The sequence below is a fragment of the Nanorana parkeri genome, unplaced genomic scaffold, assembly GCF_000935625.1.
Source record: "Nanorana parkeri isolate BGI_ZX_2015 unplaced genomic scaffold, ASM93562v1 scaffold119, whole genome shotgun sequence".
Lineage (NCBI taxonomy): Eukaryota > Metazoa > Chordata > Amphibia > Anura > Dicroglossidae > Nanorana > Nanorana parkeri.
This window is the reverse complement of record NW_017306387.1, coordinates 1,586,806-1,607,876: the sequence shown is the minus strand read 5'-3', so window position 1 is coordinate 1,607,876 and position 21,071 is coordinate 1,586,806. Positions and strand designations below refer to the sequence as shown.

Below are 21,071 nucleotides of genomic sequence, written 5' to 3'. Positions count from 1 at the left end.
ACAGCCAGATGAATAGTGCAATGAATGAAAGTCATACAGTTTAGGGTAACACTGCGTTGACAAAGACAACATGGAGAATTGTCCATGTTGGACTAATTTTTAGCCTCACATGACAGATTATAAGGCACTAAGCTACTTTCTGAGGATAGTAAAGCATGTTAGGAGGGGACACGTCACTTAAGCACAGCAATATGGGGTTGGCTGGTGAGAAAGCAGCCTTTAATGTCACCACCTCCTGGGGAAATCACAGCCTGGCTTTCAGTTAATCATCTTCCAGCCCACAAAATGGCCATACACATTAATTTAGCACACCTAAATAGTCGTGATCATGTGTTTAGACAAAAAATAAAATGCAGCTTTCCGTTTTTAAGGTGATCAAAGTCATCATCTTTCAATTAACTCTCCAGTATCCTTTTATTGAAAAGCCAAGGAAGTTCTTGTTTGGGACTTCCGTAATAAAATATATCTAAAGCACCAATTTTGTTTTTCCATTTTGGATAGAGTACAGAAAGGTTGAAAGACTTTTTTTTGCCATCTATGTCCTATTGGCAAGATTTTCCTTCCTGTCCTATAGACACAACAGGAATTGAAATTAGTCTCTCCAAAGTGTGGGGTGTCCATCATTAGACAGTTGTCACCAGAACAAGGGACCCCAATGATATATTTCCCCTCTATTCCTGATGACTTTCAATCCCAGTGACAATGGCTACTAGGACAAAGAGTGAATCTCAAGAACATCGATAGCACTCTATCCAAACTTAAGAAATGTTTTGGCTTTAGATCCACTTTAAGGGACCTCATTGGAGCTCCACTGCAACACTATCGAAGGCTCAAGGGCTTATTCATACATAAGCATTCCATTGCGGTGCTTTAATGAACATGCATTAAAGTAGGCGTTAAGGTGCATTGCATTAGGGCAACCTAATCAATATGAATGTGCTGCCAACGCAACACAACAGATAGGAAAAAAAACATGCATGATACTTACTGAACAGTGCAGAGCACTACAACACACAGTATATGTATTGAAGTTTTTAAATCATAAACAATTGTGAATTGACCCTTTAAATCTTTAATATTGAGCTACAATTTGCTTTGTAAAGACTTCAGTCATATAGGAAGAAGAAGTGACAAACTAGCTGGAGGGAACCTCTATTATATGCCATATACAGAAAATGAGTTTTAAAGCGAAACTAAACCCTCCTCTCCTTTTGCAACTGACGATGGCACAATCTCAGCCTCTACTTAGATCTGAGGTTGGTATGGTGCTGCACATGTGATCGGCTATGACACCAGCCATTTGAGAGCTGGTCAAGTTTGGTTACATAAGCACACTGGCAACTGGGACACTTCTCACCAGACTCATGCCTTGATGTGCCATACACTGCACATGGGCCAATGGGTAGAATGTAAATGAAAGCACTGCAGAAAACAATATTAGTATGTTTGATTAAGGATTTAATAGCATTTATTGAACATTCCTAACGTCAGCTTTCTTGGGAATTGGTGGCTTTATTTCCGCTTTAAGAGGACTTTTCACAGATGTGAATGCACCATAATCTTCACTAAGATATGTATATAGTCATTTGTGTATATTTGGGTAATATACAGAACATATGCTTAACTTTATGTCGAGGCTCCGTATTCATGTCACTTTTCTAGGACTCCTGAATAACTGCTGTACCAGAGTAACAGGACTTGACTTCTGATTCATTCTTTAAACATTACACCAAAACACCAAGTATAAGAACGTGTTTTATTTCTTTTAGATGGCTAACTCTGAATTGGTATGGAGATACTTTTCATTAAAGGGCTGAAGGTAAGTGACACTCATGTCCTAATCCTGCCATCTGCTTGACAGTATCCTGCAACTCCCCTCTACAAGAGTGTCTAAGTTTGAAAATGTTTCAGTGTTCAGAGTGGACCTTTAAACATGGAGGAAAAGAATATTCTCTCATCTCACCCATCCCCATAAATGTTAATACAATTTGACACCTCGTGTTCCATGGTCATTTTTAAGTGACTGATCAATTAAGTACATTTTAAAGCTAAAGACAAAATGTTAAAGATTGACAAAAATATATATAATCTGGGAATCTGAACCAAGTGTCAAATGTTCTCCCCTAACAATCATTTCTAGGAAATAAATATTTGGCTGCAGACACTTATTTGGGAAGGACTGTGATGTAACAACATGAGTAAGGGTCACTTATTACCAAAAATCCAAAATATATAAACAGTCATACCTCTGTGGGAAAAGGTCACTGGCAATGAGATCTCTGAAAACCATTTTGGGCTTCCATAAAACATAACCAAGTCAACTGCAGCTTGAGTGTGCAATCTCAAATATTAAATACTAAAAAAAAAACATTTAACAAAAAAATGCACAATAAATTTAATCTGAGAGCTGTCTTGATGTATCCTAATGAATAGGGGCATGAAGAAAACGGTTGTGTTCCAAAACGTCATCTTAACAGGTTTGCCTTTTTTTTGGTCTCATACATGAAATCTTGATCTCTTACTTATTACGGTTTTTTTTTCTCTTCTAAACATCGGTCACGCTCTAGTGTTAAACTCTTCGGGTCCTGTCACCGCTGGGCTCAGAATCTTTGGTCTCAGAATGCTGGATGGTACGTGGCAGGTGCACACACCAGACACCTTTTCAGTCGCACAGACAATCCAGGAGTGAAGCTGGAGAATGGAGTGAAGATAGTCCTGAATTTTAGCAAGCTGTGTGACGTTGGCTCAGATCGGCCCTTCATTGTGCATACTGTGATTGGACTTGTGTGAAACACAGTTCTGTTCATTGAGCAGAATGGCCGTTTCGTCGGCTAAACCGTCATGTAGCTCAGTTAGAGTCATTTCAATTTTAGTGTTTTCACTGTCTGAGGATTGTGGAGTTTTGTCCATTCGAGAAGCCATGAGGGCATTTTGGTACTGCTGCCTTGTGATCTATTGTGGAGATAACCAAAAACAAGAAAGAAAAAAAAAAAAGACATCACTAAGAAGAGCAATAGGTAAACAATAATGCATTCACCCTTAGGGCTCATACACATAGCCGATTAAGGCCGTCCACCGCCAAGAATCAGGGTTTTTGCGATGATGTGTGCACAGATGATTGCGATGATTGGCGTGGTGGCTCTTACACGTAACCGCACATCCAAGTGGTTGCAGGCAATTAAGGAGAGATGAGGGGTCCTGGACACAGACAGTTTGTGGCCATGACCACTCATCTGTCTCTAATTACATGTGCGGTTATGTACGAAGAGCCATGGTGCCAGTCATTGATTTGTACTTTTATATTATTTTCAACACAAGTCTCCATCTAAAACAAAAGACTATGCTCTGTAGGAGGTGTAAACACTCATGCATGTGCTAAAACTACTCGCACTACAGCAGTAAAATAGGAAGTTTAAAAAAAAAAAAAGGTTGGGAGGAAGGTGGCAAACCACTTCGGCATCAAGAAGTGTGTACCAGTACAGTGCTGTAGCAGAATGGGAGCTACAATCTGACAAGTTGTCACCACATCCAGTTTTACATTTCCACCAGCTTTAATATAGGAAAGCAGTGTAAGTGAGCAGTTACCCACTTATTTCTATGTATGCAAAGTTGTATTGTGAATCTACAGAATCTTAGAGAACGCTGGTACTGAGACAAATCTGTAACCCGGCACTTCCTATACTTCTCCGCTTACCCCATGCCTCTATGAACTGTCTGGATGTCAAAAATCTTGGGGTTCTCTAAAAGGCAAACTTTCAACATTCTTTAATCCTACCTGATTTACTCCTGAAGTAACCACTGCCTCCAGCACCCCCCTATGAATGGAAAATTTTCCTAGCCAGTTGGGTGGTAAACTGGAGCACCTCACACCTGGAGGCTTGGATTTCTCACAAGGCTTGTTGTAGTGACACGTTGTGGCATCATGCAGGAAAACAAAGGGTACTGCTTGGCAATAGAAAGTGATTTACACAATGGCAGGCTTGCTTTAAGTTTAAACTGTGCGTTGCCTATGCCTCTTTCCTTTGCAACCTCACCACTCTATTTTGCCACATGGAGGAAAAGACATCAGCCTTGTGTAAGCTTCAAGTGGCCCCAATCTGGGGTAAGAGGACTCGTGTGACAGCATTGAGCCAATCACCAATGACCAGCACTGTTACACCGAATGAGTAACATAATCCTCATACTTGGAAATCTCGTGTAGTTTCTTTACTCCCGGGAACTCATTTACTAACTTAAAAAAGGGGTTTTCCAGACTTTTTTTTCTCCAACATAAGTACTACCTGGCAGAGCTACTATACTTTTTGTTCCTTTTATTTGTGCACTTTTCAGTAATAATTGTTATAGCCTTGTATGTCCTCACTCTGATTATGTAGTACTACCATCTTACACAGAGATATACAAACTGTGAAGAAAATAAGAAAAAAAAATACCTTGACAAACTGCAGGTCTGTTACGGCTCTCACAGAGTAATCTGGGATGTACACTTGTAAGAATGACGCATTTAGCTGGTTGTTACTGCTCCCCAGCGTTGGTGTGACTGCATCAATTCGGTCACCTCTATTTAGAGAGTCCGAATGATTTAATCCACAGGGGCGAGGTGGTGATTTATTCTCCGCTAATAGGACAGAAAAACAAATTGTTATAATTTTGTTACAGGCAGAACACAACATCTGTGCATGTAATTCATAGCAAACCTTTAAACATTGTACTACAAGTGCTCCTCACTAGTTTTGGAAGGTCAAACCAGGAGGACTTTTGGGGAAATCTTGTAGAGTTCAGTGAACAATTCCGCGCGCCAGCATTTACCTCTGGACCTACAATAGTTGTAGCTGGACTGACTTGGAAAATAAGACCATAAAATCTAGATACCTGGTGCACAACTTGTCTTCAATGACCCCTAAAAGTACATGGTTCTTTGCCCTCTTCACCACTTCATGGGTGACAGAACTGGTGTTCTTGCCTTATGGTGGACATACTCAAACAGATATCTTGGGCAGTTAACATGTATAGATGTCCAGAAATGATTTCTGCCTGATCACACTGCAACGTTGGTGCCGATCTAAGGGTAAATGCAACATGTGCTTGGCAAAAGTTTGTTTCCTTTTCTCCGATCCCTCAACTTTAGGTCACGCAGATTTTTTAAAACATGCCTATATTTTATTTTGTGTACTAAAGTATGCATTTTACTTACACGCATCCCTATTTTTATGAATAATGCTGACATTGCTTGCTTCTAGGTGAAATAATGAGTCCACTTATTAACGGCTATTAAATGCTTAGGTCATACATTGTGATGATTCATATACAGTATGTGGGTATGCAGCTAGATCTGCTCAGTTCACATGCTGACCATGCTTGCTTAGTTGTCCTGCACAGTGGTTGTTCTGTCCTGTTCTCTGTTAACGCAAGTCTATCCAGCATCTTAAGGTAACAAATTCTGCTGAATCGGCTGAAACTCGAGCTGTGGGTGGCCCTCTTAGCATTACCCAAGCTCAATAAAAGTCAGTTTGAAAATCAAAGGAAAATTGCTGGCCGAATAGTGATTGCACCTCATCAGATTCAGTGACTGTTTGGCTATTCGGCAGCCATGACTGCTTGAGTCCAAAAGCCAACAGTGCAGCTGTAAAGCGTGGGTAGGGGAATCTAGTGATTTTGCTTGTTTTCTTGTTACGTAAAGATAACAGACAATACTCGTCTGAAGGGACACAACTCATTAGGCTTCAGGGTATAAATTCTGCAAACGTAACTAAACGTATACAGCCTGTCACAATTGAGCACGCTGTGCAAATACCGATCATTCCACAACACACTGGACTGGTGCATAAATATCTAGGATAAAGGGAATCTATTAATACATTTCTAAAGTTGTTTTTGTGCACCTGAAATTATTATTATTATTATTATAATGGAGTACTTTTCACCACCAGAGAATAGGAAATCTCCTTCCCCACATTAGTGGAGACTGATAATGTATGTCCCATCAGCCAAGAGGCCACTAGGAACATTGATCACCTACGGGCCAAAGACCAATGTGTATATTGATATTTGTAATGGTCATCTAAAGCTGACCACACACCTTATAATCGGATTGTGAAATCTCCTTTAAAGGCCAACTCTACTCAAAACGTCTCTTTTTATATTTTAGAAAAAGGGAAAAGGGTTAGACTGTTTTTATTGCTGTTCATAGCTCCAATGAGGTGATATACCCTCATTTCCTGTCCCTGTAACAGGGTGTCAGAGGGACAGGACTTGATGGGAAAACTCTACATTAGGGACAAAGGAAGTAATGAACATTTTTTCTAGTACAGCAGAAAAAGGTTTGAACTTCTATAAGGTTTTGCTTTGTTGCATATAACTTCCTATGTCTATTTTGTTGTCCAGGTGGCACCCAGAGACAAGGTGAGGGGAAATGTCCCCAATGTAGTCACAGGAAGTAATAAAAACCATCCAAAAGTTTAAAATCTTCCTTATTCTAAAAGTACAAATAGAGAAACATTTAGTGGCATTGGGCTTAAACATGTACAGTATGTCCAGCCATAACTTTGGTATGTTAGTTTTCCATAGAGTGGGGAAGGATTGAAACACCTGTCGAGTCTTTACTGCTAACTGGGGCTCCATTAGAGCGATTTCCCCTCACTTACAGTCACAGTGATAACAGTTTTACCAAACAGGAAGTAAGGGGAAATCTAAAACAGGGACACAGAAAGCAATAAACATGCTGGTGGAGGTTCAGCTCGGGGGAGAAAAAGAAAGAAAAGTTTTGGCTTACCATAAAGATTTAATTTATCAAAAACTATGGGGTGTTGCAGCCTATGTAATGACCCATTTAAAGTACATCTAGTCATATAGGACCTGAATGAGACTGAACAGCCTGACTAACAGGTGTCGAGAGAGAGGTAGAGAGACAGAGCAGAGTACATCTCAGGACTGGTTGGACAGAAATGCAAATCCGTTGGCAGGTAAAATAGCCACCTTATGCATTTCATCTGTATATTAAACAGTTTGTCTGGAAGTTCAACTTTAGGCATCCCTAAATAATTTCTTAGGCCTATGACCATTATCATGCCTATCACTGGGGGCGACTTGCCAGTGACAAGATCAGTAGAGAGGGCAAAGCGGCCACTAAGCTTTGTCTACGGCATGAATGCCTGGTGAAGGAGATTCTGCAGTGTTCTGGCCAGCAGGGAGTGACGTAATGGAAACAGGCGAGTGGTTTCTTTGCCCTTGCCAGTGATCCTGTGGCTGGCAAATTACCAGGACTGCTAGTGTACTGCTAGGACTGCTAGGCCTTGGTGATGACAATTGCCCTCTATTTTGTTTGACTATACACTTTTTCTTCTACCTATCATTATAGCTTTTCAGAGAATGCAATAAAACCTGTGTTATAAAGAGCCTGGATCGGAGTATATACATTTCTCAATTAGAAAAACACATCCAGAAGGGGTGGGATGTGGAACATATGTTTTTAGTTTAAAAACTGTAAAAAAAAAATTAAAAAAAAGGACTGACAGTGTATTTTTGTTCACACTTTTATGAATCATACAAACTGAAATAAACTTACCCAGGATTTTTCTTTAATTAAATAGAGATTACTGCATGTCAGAAAAAATAAAGACTTGGAAAATTGACAAAATGCCTTGAGCTGGATTAATGACACTGAACCTGGAGTGCACAGCTGAAGGCTCCCAATAAAGGAACCAAAATGGCATAACAAAGGAATCAATAGGGTAACCAATAAGATCTTTGCAGGTAATATTAGATAATGTGCTTGTAATTGCTCAGTACAGACTCTCACTGGTAATTTGGAAAATCTGTCAGGTCCCATAAGAGTGGTTTTGTCTGGGACTATCAAGGAAACTATGGAAGCTCATGTAAACTGCTCGGCCTCAATATGTTCTGTTGTAGTACAAAGGCAGTAAATACTAGACCACTTATACTAGCGGTAACCAAACTTTGGCCCTTCAGCTGTGGTGAAACTACAAATCCCATAAGGCATTACAAGACTGACAGCCAGAGCCATGACTCCAGAGGAAGATACACAAAGGGTTTTATAGCTTGACCACAGCTGGAGCTGAAGTCTGACTACGCCTGACTTCTACTTTACTCTGTAAAATTATGTGCCACGTGAAGTAATTGTGCCACGTGGGCTTACTGAAGTTTAAGCACATGGCTGGCAAACGCTCCCTGTTATGGTGAATTGCTATACTATGTATGGTGTGCACTTTCCAAAGCATAGGTATTCCTCACAAAATGTGAATGGGGAAGCATTAATTTTATTAAAAGCTAGGCTTCCTGTTTTAAAACAGATTGACTTGATGAGGGAGGGCAGGAACCAAAGTTTTTGTGATTCATGTTGCAATTTGGTGTTCAATAGGTCACATGATAGATTCCTCTGCATATCAGATTCTTGGCCTTTATAAAGTAGGAGTTGTAGCATTAGGTTTTCTAAATAATTTTCTCCCTTATGAGGCTAAAATATAAATATCATAAAAAGCACAAAATAGGCGTTTAACTTGAGTTCTTGAAATACACATGTACTCATTTCTTCCCCCTCCGACATTTCGCTCTTTAAACTAACAGGCTCAATTCTCCCTGTAGGGTATTAAGCCAAAAAAAAGCACATAGAATAAATGGTACCGTAAATGCGACACGTGCTTTTGTACACGTTCACATGCGCACAAGTGTGAATGGAGCCTAAAGATACCCAAAGTGAACATACAAGCAAAGTTGACAGAGCGTGTTTCCAAAAAACACATACCAGCGCGCGATCACCATTATAACACTTTGTGAGCCTTTCCTACAGCTTTCTGTGGTTCAAAGCGATTTCAAATGCAAAATGTATCACACGTATTTGTGTCATGAATGTTAGATCAACCAGATAATCCAGAAAATTAGGTCACAGCAAAGAAACCGGGGAAGCCCAACCACAAACTACAAAGAGCTAGTTATTCTTGTGAAGGTGGGCTATAAATAAATATGATTGGTTTGCCTTTATAAAAGGCATATAACACAAAAGGAGTTTTTAGACAGACCGGTACTGAGCATCTGGTGGGCCTGAGTGAATTTCCTCAAAGTAGGGTGACCAAATGACCTCCTCGGTTTTGAGGAATAATCGCAGAAGGTTGTGCTAAGCTACGAAACATCTCTTACTCACTGAAAACTAGTCTGCGCCATCCATACAATCTGTTTAATGTATAGTACTTGCTGATTTATCACTGTAAATGTTACGGGTTTATTGGCCTTCATGAGAAGCAGTCATACACCTCAGTGATGAAGATCACGATGTGGACAATAAGAAATGGGTGAAATTGTTGTCAGTGATTAAGAATGAGCAGTGACAGGGATTGCATGTAGACAATATTGGATGAAATTATACAATATACACTGAGTGGCCAGATTATTATGACCACCTGATGTTTGTAGGCAATTTAGCTATAATTTGGCGCTGAAGTTTCTAGAGGGCCAGACCATTATAAATAGGGAAGCAGGTTGTTTACCATGACAGTAGAAGTGATTTTTTTTCTGAAGATATGGGAAAACACCGCGATTTACCAGCCTTTGAACGTGGGATGATTGTTGGCGCTCGGAGGCATGGAGCGAGTATCAGCAAAACAGCAGAATTCGTTAAATGTTCAAGAGCAGCTGTTGTTAAAATGTTTAAAGACTGGACTGTCAGCCGAAAATCTGGGTCTGAACGTGCGAATTGTGGCCGTCAGCGACTAGTCAATGTTAGGGCAGAACAGAGAGTGGCAAGACTGGTACAAGACAACAGAAGGGCAACAGTGCAGTGTCAGATTCCTCGCTTCACCTTTCAACATCTCGTGGAGTCATCTCGTGGCCCAACGAAGTACTGATGGGGTGGTCATTATAATCTGGAGACTCAGTGTATATCATACCTACCGAATGACTGCTTGTGATGCATTGAAGGGCTAAGAGTCATGTGCGCATGAAGGGCCCAGCTGCTCATCACCCATTTTAGAGTGACAATAGCAAAAAAATATGAACCCAGAACGGTGGATTAAACTAACAAAAAATATTATTATCTTGTTACAATGGAACGTGGAAGTGAGTGGGATATATTAGGCAGCAAGTGAACATTTTGTCCCTGATGTTGATGTGTTGGAAGCAGAAAAAAAAATTGGCAAGCATATGGATTTGAGCAACTTTGACAAGGTCCAAATTGTGATGGCTAGATGACTAAGTCAGAGCAACTCCAAAACTGCAGTTCTGCGGTGGTCAGGACCTACCATTCCAGGTCCCGCCATTTATGTGGATATTACGTTGAGACGTACCACATACCTAAACATTGTTGCTGACCAAGTACACCCCTTCATGGAAACAGTATTCCCTGATGGCAGTGGCCTTTTTCAGCAGGAGAATGCACCCTGCAAAAATATTTCAAGAATGGTTTAAGGAACAGGAGTTCGAGGTGTTGACCTGGCTTCTAAATTCTCCAGATCTTAATTAATTTGAGCATCTAAGGGGTGTGCCCAGTAACCACTTTCTTCAAGGTGTTCATGGGTTCACAGTCCCAACTATCTTTCTGCTTAGCTGCCACCACTGCCAGTTTAGCATAATGTAGCAATGTTGTAGGGCAAATATGTTGTCTACTTTTTAGATTATATTCTACAGACTAAAAATCATGGAAAATCAATTAGACTGTAATCTCTGATAACCTGATTTTCGTTATAATGATGTAAGAACACTAGGCAGGGTTCCTCAGGTTATAGTAGCAGAAATATAAAATTTTGGTCTCCGAAAGGATTTGAAGCTCTTAAAAAGGCGAGAACAATAATCCTATCTTCTTTCTCATCCATTGAGACAGAAAGTCTTGTACTGTTGGGGCACACAAAAGCAGTACAAATAAGGGGTGAGCAACAGCATACAAAACACTAACAGACCCACAACAAAACTGGAGACTGCTTGCAACTCAAAGAGCCACCTGAAGGACCTAGTGCCCCAGGTGGCAGCAGATGAGGCCTGAACATCCACCTGGTAAGCAGCCGTGCAAATCGGAGAGTGCAAACAGTAGCCTGATGCCAAAGTGCCTGAACTACATCCAGGCAATTATGAACTGCAGCTGGACATAGAGAAAGAAGAATACAGTCCTGGCTGAGGTGAAAGATCAAAACTACTTTAGGTAGGAAGGATTGCTGTCCCTCAAGACCACCATATTCTTGTGTAAGACCAGAAAAACATCATAAGGCTGCCAGCTCAGAAACTCTCCTCTGCGGTAGCTCCCATGCTCACGTGGACTAGTTTTTGTTTGCCAGTGTCCAATCCAACTGTGGAGGGCAGTATAAACCAACAGTACAAGACTTCCTGGTTGAGAAGCAAATGTTTTTTTTTTTACATTTTGGCTTGACATACACTTTAACATGTTTAACAGTCGGTTATAAATCAGATTTAACAAAAGACAACAGGCCACCAGGATTCTCCTGTAAGGCCCATTCTGAAACCCATTTTTAAATACAAAGATTTTGGTAAAGTCCAGTAATAAGGCTTGAAATTGGAAAAGAGAAATCACAGACTGGTAAATGAATGATTGAATAGAAACATGCATGATTTACCTGGAGAACCAGCTAGCGATTCTGTTCTGCTGACAACAAAGGTACGAGACAGGGAGAGAGGAACTGTAACCAAGGAAAGAAGAGATGAGAAACCGTGAAAGGAGAACAACCGGAAACACTGTACAACAGTGTCCTCTCAACTGGAAGAACAGCCAAACATGACAGAGAAGCCAAAGTAGAAGGGTAGCACGCTCTTAGAGAACTTTAATTAATGTGTTAGCGTTGATTGATGTAGGCTAAGGCTGATAAGATTGTAAAACTCATCTCCATTCCCATGTTTTCATAAATAGCCCTCCATATACCCCACACCACGCAACCCACCTTCTTCCCTCTATCTGGCTGCCAAATATTTCTCAGACTTTTGTTGGTTCAAAGATAGCATATGGCCTGAATCAGAAGGCTCTGGCATAACATTATAGATGGGTATTTAGACAAAAACAGGCAAGGAGAAGAGCGATATAATAATACATTAATCAGATCAGATCAGAAACCCATCCTAAAACATTGTTTAGTGTTCCCATTTCAGTCTAGAGGATACATGTCTGTTTAAAGAAAATTCAACAAAGCAACACAAACTGTTAAATATCTGTTGTAGTAGTCTCCTTGCAGAGGCGTAAAGTGACTTCTTAAATTACAGTGCAAACACAATCTCTTCATGCATATACATCATCTCATTATAAACATGGCTTTGTTTAGTTTGCACATACGTATGCAGAAGTGGTTTAAATCTAACAGGGCATTTCACAGATGAAATTCACAGCTGAACAGGTGAAAATGGTTTGGCATAGCAAAGTAAAATGCAATGCGACAATGCATAATGGTGTTTATAGCAATGGGGCTATGATAGACAATTTGGGGAAAACACAGTGAGGGGAATTTATCAAAACCGGAGCAGCTTTGCATGGCATCCAATTCGCTTCTCTCTTTCATTTCCAAATCTTTACTGACCAAACCGAAGAGAGAAGTTGATTGGTTCCCCTGAGCAACTGCTCCAGATTTCGTCTGCTCCAGGTTTTGATAAAGTCCCCTCAGTAAATGTTACAATAGGTGTAGATTGCATTTGGCGTCATTAAAAAATGACACTAGCAAGTTTAAATAAAACCGTGCATTGTGCAGCAACTTATAGTAACCACTCAGCTCTCACATCAGTAAAACTATGCATGTTAAGCTACTGTGCTTTGCACTCAAAAATAAGCTAATAGATGTTTAATTGAGGCACAGAAGACTTGACATATTTTAAAATGCTTATGAAGGGAAAAAACGAATTTAAAATCTTCACCATCAACCATGGAGCAAGATAAGATGTCTGTGAAGGTTCTCAATCACCCAGGTCATGGTATATCGGGGAAAAATAAGTCAAGGCAACTGGACTTGGCAAAACAAAAACAAGGCAAAAAAATACAGCAAGTACAATTGCCTTGATTTATTTTTTACAGATACATGGAGCACGATGGAAAATTGATTTCACCGACACAAGCAACGAAAACATAAAACACATCAGGATAAAAAAAAAAGAGTGATTGATAATACAGTATGCATAAAAGTTGGCCTTGTCTATTAAAATACAGCTGAATTTCTACATACAGTATGTGCAAAGAAACAAGAAATTTGGATATTACGCTGGGAAAAAGTAAAATGATAAAACTTGTGACAGAAGTTAGAAACTTCCAGGATTACACACAGAGGTCAATAGAGTAAAAAGTGGAATATTTTTGGAGGAATGAAGAAAATAAAAGCTAAATTAGAACACGACACACTTCATAAAATTCTATTTAGGATTTTATTATGAAAACTAAGGCGGGATTAAGCAACAGTTTATAGGAATGGCATACACCGGTGGTGCCCATGTGCCACAGAATACCTCATCTAGAATTTCCCCATACAGCTAAATTGAGTAACACAATTTCAATCCCCCATAGATTATGGTCACACACAAGTTTTTCCTGCCTCCGATCTGGTGAGAGAAGAGGATCGCTAACAAAAACAGAATTAAAAAATACAATTCAGAATTAAGGATTAGAATATTAACCCCTTAGGTGGAACAGTGAGATTAAGCAACTCCGTTAAGAATGAACAAGAACCAGTATTAAAAATAAACAGGCATTGAAAGCCCATTAGGCAGATTGCTGCCATCTAATCTCTTAAGGGTCTCTTCATGTGGAACACGTTTCCCTGCTTTCTTTCCTGTTTTCATAGATTGGACCCATTTATATTAATATATATCAAACAATTTAATAAAAATGAGCCCACGCCACTGAAGACACAAAGCTTGACAAATCTATGGACAGTGAGGGAAGGGAACCACGGTGTCAAAACACTTTTGTACCACAAGATGTCACTACAACCTTTGCTGAAAATGGTACAAGGTCTTTTTTTTCCATATTACAGACCAGTTTTTGTTCTCTTTCGAATTACACGTATGTGAAAAAACTTCGTAGAATGGAATACAAAAAATAAAGCGTAACTAAGAAAATGCGTATTCTCTAATACTTTAATATCAAAAGTCACTAGTTTTCACTGCCTGTGCGTTGTAATGCTTTTCCAATAACACTACAATGTAATTTTCACACACACAACACAAAACCATGCGCTGCACATGGCCAGCACCCGGCATTCTCAGTAATAGCAATCTGCAGGTGAAGGGAATTGACAATGAAAGGATGACATAAGCAGCCCCTCCTCCAAATTATGGCCCATAAAAATTGTGTTCTTGGGCTCCTGGTCACTTGACTAATAAGAAAAGAGAGTTGCCAAGATGGTGCTGGTCTCTGACACCATTGGGGATACACAAAGTTACAGTGTTTGGGCCTTAGGGTAGAAAACCAAGTAGGCTTGCACTTTCTGTATGATTAGTGAATTCTGCAGCAATAATTCTTTAATGCTTGTGGTTCCATTTTAAACTTCCCCCATAGATAGCATGCATCTCATTCTTGAATAAATGGACTTGCATACTGACGACTGATGCCATCTTTGTTACACATGCACAACATAGAACATGTACCCACACAGAGGCTTACAGCTGCGCAATGACTTTATATGACAATTTGTAAATTTATATCAGCAGCAGAAACAGTTGTAAAAACACAGTGCTACCTGGAGATGCAGTGAGTGACATCACGCCATAGTAGGAAAAGGCACCGGCTTCAAATTTCATCCCTTCCTTCCCCGCTTCCACTTCTACTTTCCCCTGCGGAAGAACAGGAATAAGTCTCTTCATCAGGGCAATTTAAGTAGAAACACCCACAAAAGCACAGAATATACTGAAAGCAAGCAATCAGATTCAACGTTTTATTCTCCAGGTACTAGTTTCCAGTGAAGGTTTAAAAACGATGGGTTGTTAAGACATTTTTCTCAGGTACCCACCATCTAACACACCAATGGCCTCAATTATGGAAGTGTGAAAACGCATTGAAAGTCATTTTTTTATTCTAGGTCTGTGTTTTTTGTCTAACTGCTTCAGGACCACGGTACGCTTATAAACAGCACTGTCCTGAAGTGGTTGTACCAAGATCAAGACTGCTGCAGCCATTTTGTTTTTACAGCCGGCGATGCCGGTCACATACAAGGGTTCGGGTAGCTTTAGAGCTTCCCTATCACTTGTATGGAGTGAGGAGTGTGCGCTCTCCCCCCAGCCTTTCACTATATTTAAGGGAGGGCGGCCAGCCCGATGTCCTGTAGCAGCAGATCCCCAGCATGTGCCCTGTGCACTGCATCCTCTACAGAGCAACCCCGCTGCCTGTCACAATTCCTGCAGGCGTGGAGGAGAAAAGACGGAGGCAGAGGTGCACAGAGAGCACAGCCAGTCAGCCGACACAAGGAAGAGCTGCACAAGCTAACTTATTAATAATCAAAATGTATATGAAATACTTGGACTGCAAATGAAAGTAAAAATGTACACAGCAGGTTGTAATAAAGATAAAAGAAAAGGTTATTCCCGAATTCCTTCTACACTAGTCTAGTATTCCTCCTTGGTGACCTCACTGGCATGCTGGGACATGTGTTCCTCCAGAGACCAGAAGTATACTAGGACATGCAGACCCCGAGTGACCACACATACATGCTTGACTTGTAGTCCCTGGTGACCTTACAGGCATACTGGGACTTGTGGTCCTCTGGTCCCAAACAAATAAGGAGGAACTCCACATTATGAAATAAGGGGGAACTCCAGACTATGAAATGAGGGGAACCTCTGTGGAGTCTAATGTGATGGGGGACTGAGCGCCGAGTCCTCAGCATCCCCTCTTACATCAGAGTCCCGAGGGTTCCCCCTTATTTCATAGTCTGAGGTTCCCCCTTATTTCATAATCTGGAGTTCCCCCTTATTTGTTTGGGACCAGAGGACCACAAGTCCCAGAGATCAGAGTACCCCTGGACTTTAGATGTAAAGGCGTTCTCTGGGGACGCTGACATAAGTGGGGACTCTGATGTGAGGGGGAACTCTGGGGATTTTGATGCAAGGGGGTCCGAGTCCCCAGAGTTTCCCCTTACATCAGGGTTTGTAAAGTAATGGGGGTCACTGATATAAAGAGGGAAGGGCCCCTGATGTAAGGTGGATCCTGCAAACTCCGAGGCCCCCCCCTTACATCACAGTCCCCCAAGTTCCTCCTTATATCAGCATGCCCAGATTTCCCCCTTACATCACAGTCCCCACAATTCTCCTTTACATCGCAGTCCCCAGAATTCCCTCTTATAGCAGAGTCTCCTCTTACATCAGAGTCCCATTACATCCGACTTCCCAGGACTCCTGTAAAGGGGGTCTCTGGAGATGCTAATATAAGGGGGGACTCTGATGTAACGGGGAACTTTGATGTAAAGAAGGACTTTGATGCACGGGGGAACCCTGATGTCGGGAGGCGCTGATGTAAAAGGGAATTATGGGGAATCTGATGTGAGGGAAAGCGCTAATGTAAGGGGGGAGCTCTGGGAAGTCTGATGTGAGAGGAAACCCTGATGTCAGGGGGGAAATCTGATGTAAAGGCAAATTCTGGGGAATCTGATGTAAGGCAGAACTCTGGGAACTCTAATGTAAAGGAGAACTCTTATATGAGGAGGGACTTTGATGTAAGCGGAAGCCCTTGGGACTCTGATGTAAGGGATAACTCTAGGGATTCCACTGCAAGAGGGGGGTTGGAGACTGAGGTAAGGAGGGACTCTGAGGCGAGTTTGACTTGCATTTTTGAGTGGATATTATAGTAAATGCATCTAAAATATAGGTGTCCATTTTTGAAAATGTGCACAAATGTCAGTGCTTGCCATAGGGGCTATTTTCTGTAGATACACCTCTGCATATGGGTTTATGAAGAAGGCCTGTCCAAGCTCTGACTAGATTGACTTTGATGCTGCTGGAAAACAGTGTTGGGGAGAGGCAAGTTGTAAAGCAAGTTGTAGGCATCACACAGGGTCTGGGTTTAAGTGAACCTGTTGCTTGACCCTGCATGGATAAAACACAGGTCCACTTTAATATGTCTGCCTCATATAATCCCCTGCACCACAGCACTCTAGACAGGGAATTCTCAATTAATCACAGCTATACTGCTTACAGGGGAAATGCTTATGGCAGGGGAGAGAATTGCTATAACCTCATCAATGAGCGTGTTGTTCCTTTGTTGTGTAAAGACAGGCTGAGGCCGGTTCTGGAAGATGCTGTATCACTTGTCTGCAGAGAGGGCCATGGCGCGCCTAAACTGTCTGGCAGAGGTGCCTCGATCACAAGACTAACTGAACTGAATTAATACTAGTAAGACAGTTTGCATGTATATATTCCAAATGTGTATTTAGCCTTTAACTGGAGTTCAGCTTTAAAACATTATTTTAAAATGTCAGATGCTGCAATCATACAAATTTCCAATACTTGGTAGCCTAAAATTTCAAACTGGTACTGAACACCAAAAACTGCTTTCAGCACTATTACTGAACCACTGAACCCTGCCATGTCAATATGAGGAGAAATGCATTCTGCTTTGTGTAGGTCTGCTCTATTTGGTTAACTGAAGACTAAGAATGGGCAGTACAAGGCCATATACACATTGGTGGAGTCTATATCTAACAAGTGATAAACTCTTGTCCAAAGGTTAGATTTAGATTTAAAGAAAATATCTTGAAATCCTCAGCAAATGTTACAATTAAACATGTTGAAATAGCAGCAATTACATCTACTCTCACTGCAGAATTCCAAACAAACTTGTCAAAATTAGGGGTCTTTGATAAATACTTGATAACTAATGTGTGCCAGAATTGTATGCACTATTTACCTACTTAAGACAAAGTCAAAAGGTAATATATTTTAAATTGTACATAGTAGTCATACCTCTGTGCTATGCTCCCTACTCTAGTGCAAATATCAGCAAGCCAGCATTCACAATGTAATATTACTTCAAAATTAATCAACTAACCTAATGCAGCCCTGTGTACAAAGTTCACCTTTAAAACACATATCTGCACTTGTTTAATAGTTAATAAGATTGTAAATGTTTTATATACAAATCAATAAAAAGTATATCGAGTTCAATATATATATATATATTATACATATACTATATAAACATACATATACACACACTCCGATCAGCCATAACATGACCACTTCGAGATTCAATGAATAACATTGATTATCTCGTTACAGGGGCACCTGGAAGTGGGTGAGATATATTAGGCAGCAAGTAAACATTTTCAGGGTCATTCACTAAAGGGTGAAGAGTTTGGAGAAGGCAGGAGAAGTGAACAATCTAGGACAAAATCGCTGATTAGGAAAAATTGTCCAATTAAGCTCACTTTCCGGTTCAGCTATGTTGTCCAAGATTGTTCACTTCTCCTGCTTTCTCCAAACTCTTCACCCTTCTGTGAATAACCCTGTTTGTCTCTGAAGCTAATGTGTTGGAAGCAGAAAGAATTATCAAGTATAAGGGTTGGAGTGACTTTGAGAAGGGCCAAATTGTGATGGCTAGACCACTGGGACAGAGCAACTCCAAAACTGCACCTCTTGTGGGAGGTTTTGGTCTGCAGTGTTTAGAATCTTCCAAATGTGGTCCAAGGAAGGAAAACTGGTGAACAGGAGATGGGGTTATAGATCGTGTGTGTATGCATGTAAAGGTAAATGCCCGGGTGCTTATCGAAGAAAAAAAACACATATACATATAAATATATATACAAAAAAGATATAGAGACACTCACAGGTCTTGGAGTGGAGATAAGTCAAACCATCAGCATTTTATTGTCTAGCTTCAACTGAGCTTAGTCAATCTATATCTTTTTGCCTTGATAAAGATGGACTGACCTCCGTCAAAATGTTGACAATAAAATGCTGATGGTTTGACTTCTCTCTGCTGCAAGGCCTGTGAGTATCTCTATAAATACAGTTTACATACATACAGACATTCAATTCTGTGAAGCATCCAATGTATGTCAAAAATGTTAAAACACGTGAGGTGCCGCGCATCCAGCCTGACCTGTAAAACAAGCACAAAGTAATCCACCGGCTTATTGCGCTGGTAGAGGTAGTATTCAGGAGACTTCTTGTTCCTATCATCAAATTTAAGTTCCTGGATGACATTGGGATGTTTAAGCAGCCTCAGAAGAATCTTCTCAGACATCTGACATGGGCTAAAGGCATCCACTTCTGCCAAGAAAACACAGCACATCTAATTACACACATATTATTGAGAGCTTATGAACATTACCTGCGGCAGATTTGTGATTGCAGGAACCCATTTATCGCACCAGAGCAGTATAAGACAGCTGAGATGATTTGTAAAAATGAAACAAAGGGCCAATAGCCACAATGATTCTCTGAGTTCACTTTCCCATCTGAATTAGGACAATGATGGCTGGACTTTGGCTTCTACGGTCAGTGCTCCGGTTTTCTAAAGCAGCTCTATTATGTATGGTACCAACAGAACTGTACTGACAAACACTGAAGCCGATTTACTTAAGGAATTCAGAATGTTCACACAATAAAATATGTCAAGGTTCACTTCAATTATCCAATCATGTGTAGATGAACTATGTTAACAGAGATTTTTTTTTTACACGACTGAACGATTGAAATAATTCTTCCCATAAGATATCTTCTACATTCTACCATTTCACTGGTGGAATTGCAGCAGCGGCAGATGATTCCAAAACTAACCTATAGGTGGGCTCTGCAAGAAATAACTGGATACCAAAGTTACATTTAAAACTGCTTTAAAGACAAATTGTCAGGGCAGCAATATGAGAGATTCCAATGCTAATTTGATTTTTAAGGTGCACGCTTTATGTCCGTCATACTGGTCGATTGACCTTCACTACTTACTAAGTCAGTGACCCAGGAGGAACATGTAGGCAGATATGTGGCAGTACACCTGAGCTGCATGCTTGTTTGTCATCATTGACTTACTAAGCGGTTAAGAAAGAATAAAGATGACAGATTAAGAACTTGCATCTTTAAAAACACATCAGCCAGGACTGAAGATCACCTCCCCAGAATAGCTAGCTCTTCCCAGCACCCTGGTCATTCATCAATCAAGGAAGTAGTTCGTATTTCCTGGGTCATTCATTATCCAAGACAAACTGGGACCCCTCATATAAGCTGCAATACATGGAAAGAGCTGGGAAATCCAGTATACAGTGAGTAGAACTCACCGCTAGAATCCTAATGACATGACAAGGAAATGGAACACTTAGGTGCTTAGCATGCACCAATAACAAACAGGTATTGGTGAACTCATCCTTTTACTAATTTTACTGATACATACTTATTTATATATTGTATAAAGTATTACAAATATATAGATTATATTTTCACATTGGCTAACTTTCCTTTCAAGTCATACAATCACATATGAACTTCACATGAAAATGCTTCTTGGAAAGTAAAAGAAAATGAAAGGGTTTCCACTTAAATATATTCCCTTTTTCATTCATAAAAAGCCATCTCACGTGCTTTTTTGATGCATCCACATTGTAATGCAGCGATAAAAGTTTACTACAGAGCAGGTGTTGACCTTGGCTCTCGTGTTGCATTTGTTTTAGAAAAGAATGTCACAGATGCCCACAGGAACAGAGGGGACATTGGGAACAACTCCATCCTTCACTACCCTCCTTCCAGTCAGGAACCAGCGCCGAGATTGTTGGTGATCTCAAACTGTGATAAGCTAAACTTGCCTGTTGCTAAGAAACGGTGCATAGCCAAGAGAAGCTGTGGTGATATTTTAACCTTCATTTCGTTATCGGTTTGCTTAAAAGCGGAGAAATCTTGCTTCCTCTCTCGGTGTGTTATTCTCTTTTTCGTCCTGTTATCAGCTATTAGGGTTAAAGGAGAGGGGAAGGGAAAAAAACAAACAGGAAAATCGTAAGTGTAATCTGCACATCTACAGCCTTTATTATATAATCACAAGTTACATTCGACATCCTGTTAAATGATAGGGCTTATTCAGTAGAGGAAAGAAAAGAGTTTAGTGCAGTAACCCATAGAATACTCTGTAAAAGAAACCTGTGCCAGGAGGAATATGGGGGGGGGCGGGG

General features: G+C 40.5%; 1 protein-coding gene across 1 annotated transcript in view; it reads right to left on the bottom strand.

Moving 5' to 3' along the window:
- Window positions 1-2,492: 2,492 nt before the first annotated feature.
- Window positions 2,493-21,071, bottom strand: part of CNNM2 (cyclin and CBS domain divalent metal cation transport mediator 2) — a 117,696-nt gene continuing 99,117 nt past the window's right edge. Inside the window, exons 4-9 of the mRNA XM_018553397.1 lie at window positions 20,712-20,849; window positions 19,016-19,185; window positions 14,664-14,757; window positions 11,571-11,633; window positions 4,431-4,615; window positions 2,493-2,952 (exon numbers count right to left, since the gene is read on the bottom strand). Of these exons, the coding sequence (XP_018408899.1) occupies window positions 2,746-2,952; window positions 4,431-4,615; window positions 11,571-11,633; window positions 14,664-14,757; window positions 19,016-19,185; window positions 20,712-20,849 (857 nt within the window). The 3' untranslated portion in view covers window positions 2,493-2,745. The remainder of the gene's footprint in view (window positions 2,953-4,430; window positions 4,616-11,570; window positions 11,634-14,663; window positions 14,758-19,015; window positions 19,186-20,711; window positions 20,850-21,071) is intronic.